Source organism: Entamoeba dispar, genomic scaffold, assembly GCF_000209125.1.
Source record: "Entamoeba dispar SAW760 scf_1105229459493 genomic scaffold, whole genome shotgun sequence".
In the NCBI taxonomy this organism is placed as follows: domain Eukaryota; phylum Evosea; order Mastigamoebida; family Endamoebidae; genus Entamoeba; species Entamoeba dispar.
In genome coordinates this window covers 1-1,648 of record NW_001853720.1, presented here as the reverse complement: position 1 = coordinate 1,648, position 1,648 = coordinate 1, and the positions used below count along the sequence as shown (strand labels likewise).

The following is a 1,648-nucleotide window of genomic DNA, read 5'->3' as shown; positions in this document are numbered from 1 at the left end:
ATACTTGTTGTTTTTGTATTATTTTTATTTAATTCTGAATCAATATCCACTTTTTCATAATAATTATTTGAAAATGATGGTTGTGGGGGATTCTTTAATATATCTTTAAATACATATGCTTCTAAATAATATTTTAATCCATTAATAATATCTTCATTTTCTTCTTCTGTTGTTTCAATTGATTCAATACATTCAAATGCACTGTCAACTGTATCGATTTCTGATTTAATATATCCAATACACGGTTTTGATAATGCAAAATTAATAAATAGAAGTATAAAGTAGATCATTTTAATTAATATACTTTTCTTAGTTTATGTTTAAACACTCATTTATCCTATCATTCATTTACCCTATTTCTTGATTTAGTATCATTAAATTATTACCCTCACTTAATTCCTCTTTCTTTTATTTTATTTTCTTCTTTTATTTTCCTATCGCATTCATTTTCATTTTTATTAACATTACATTTAATATATTTTCATGTTTTTTATTCTTAATTTAAATTAAACATCATTCATTATTTCAAATATTTTTAAATATAAATTAATTCTTAAATGTTATCACATTGATTTAATTTATTATTTTATCGAATGATAAATTAGAAATATTTATAAAAAAAATTACATATTTATATTTACCCCTTTTTTATTTGTTTGTTGTTATTGTTAAAAATTGTAAGAAATGTTTTATAATTAAATATTCATTTTTTTATATTAAAACAATAATATTATTTTTAATAAATTCTAATTTCTTTTTATTTCAATTAATGTATTGATTATTTTATTAATTGTATTTAATAAATATTTCAATCAAATTAATTTCATTTTGTTTATTTGTTGATAATTTTAATGAATATAATAATACGTTATTTCATCATTTTTATTTATGATTAATATGTTGCTTATTTTATTTTACTTATATTCTTATCTGTTTTATCATCAACTCTCATTTTTACTGTTCTTTCATTATTTATTTATTATGAAGAAAATAATTAAATAATGATAAAAAGAATATGAATGAATTAAAATGAATAAATTAATACAAAATAATTTAATGAAATAAATTAGATATAATGAAATAAAAACATAGAAATTAAGAAGAGAAAGAATAAAAGTATATTAAAATTATCATATTTATATTAATTGAATAAATACAATCAATATAAATAATAATTATCATTTAATTTATTTATTATCATTATTTTATATCTTATTTTCTATTAAAAATATAAAATTATAATGAATATTATTAAATATTTTAAATAATTCATTATAATGATATTATTGTTATTATAAAAGATATATTTTACATTTAATCATTTATTTATCTATTATTTATTTATTATTTTATTTCTTCATAATTATAATTTTATTCTTTCATTATTTTATTTGTTATTACACAAAATAACTTCAACATTTAATTAACTTTAAATATTTATAATGTTAAAATGAAATTATAAATAATAAAAACATAATAATAAATTATGAAGAAATTTTATGAACAAAAATGATAATAAAGAATAAAATACAAAACGTTAATGATGAAAGTTTAAATTATATGTTAATCATGAAATAATGAATAAATTATAAAATATAAATAATAACAATAGATTAATTTGTTTATTTAATTACATTTAAATATTTAT

The 1,648-nt window shown here is 14.3% G+C and overlaps 1 protein-coding gene across 1 annotated transcript in view, besides 10 other annotated features; it reads right to left on the bottom strand.

The window, feature by feature from the left end:
* The window catches only part of EDI_073440 (uncharacterized protein), a gene marked incomplete at both ends in the record, with an annotated part of 1,885 nt that extends 1,595 nt beyond the window's left edge, over nucleotides 1-290 (bottom strand). The window contains one exon of the mRNA XM_001735880.1: nucleotides 51-290. Coding sequence (XP_001735932.1) covers nucleotides 51-290 — 240 coding nt within the window. The remainder of the gene's footprint in view (nucleotides 1-50) is intronic.
* A 116-nt stretch (nucleotides 291-406) lies between these two features.
* Nucleotides 407-503: a microsatellite.
* Nucleotides 504-519: 16 nt separating this feature from the next.
* Nucleotides 520-746: a sequence feature (AT_rich).
* A 9-nt stretch (nucleotides 747-755) lies between these two features.
* Nucleotides 756-938: a microsatellite.
* A 46-nt stretch (nucleotides 939-984) lies between these two features.
* Nucleotides 985-1,128: a microsatellite.
* A 4-nt stretch (nucleotides 1,129-1,132) lies between these two features.
* Nucleotides 1,133-1,191: a sequence feature (AT_rich).
* Nucleotides 1,192-1,296: a microsatellite.
* A 16-nt stretch (nucleotides 1,297-1,312) lies between these two features.
* Nucleotides 1,313-1,355: a microsatellite.
* A 4-nt stretch (nucleotides 1,356-1,359) lies between these two features.
* Nucleotides 1,360-1,444: a sequence feature (AT_rich).
* A 3-nt stretch (nucleotides 1,445-1,447) lies between these two features.
* Nucleotides 1,448-1,534: a microsatellite.
* A 16-nt stretch (nucleotides 1,535-1,550) lies between these two features.
* Nucleotides 1,551-1,648: a sequence feature (AT_rich).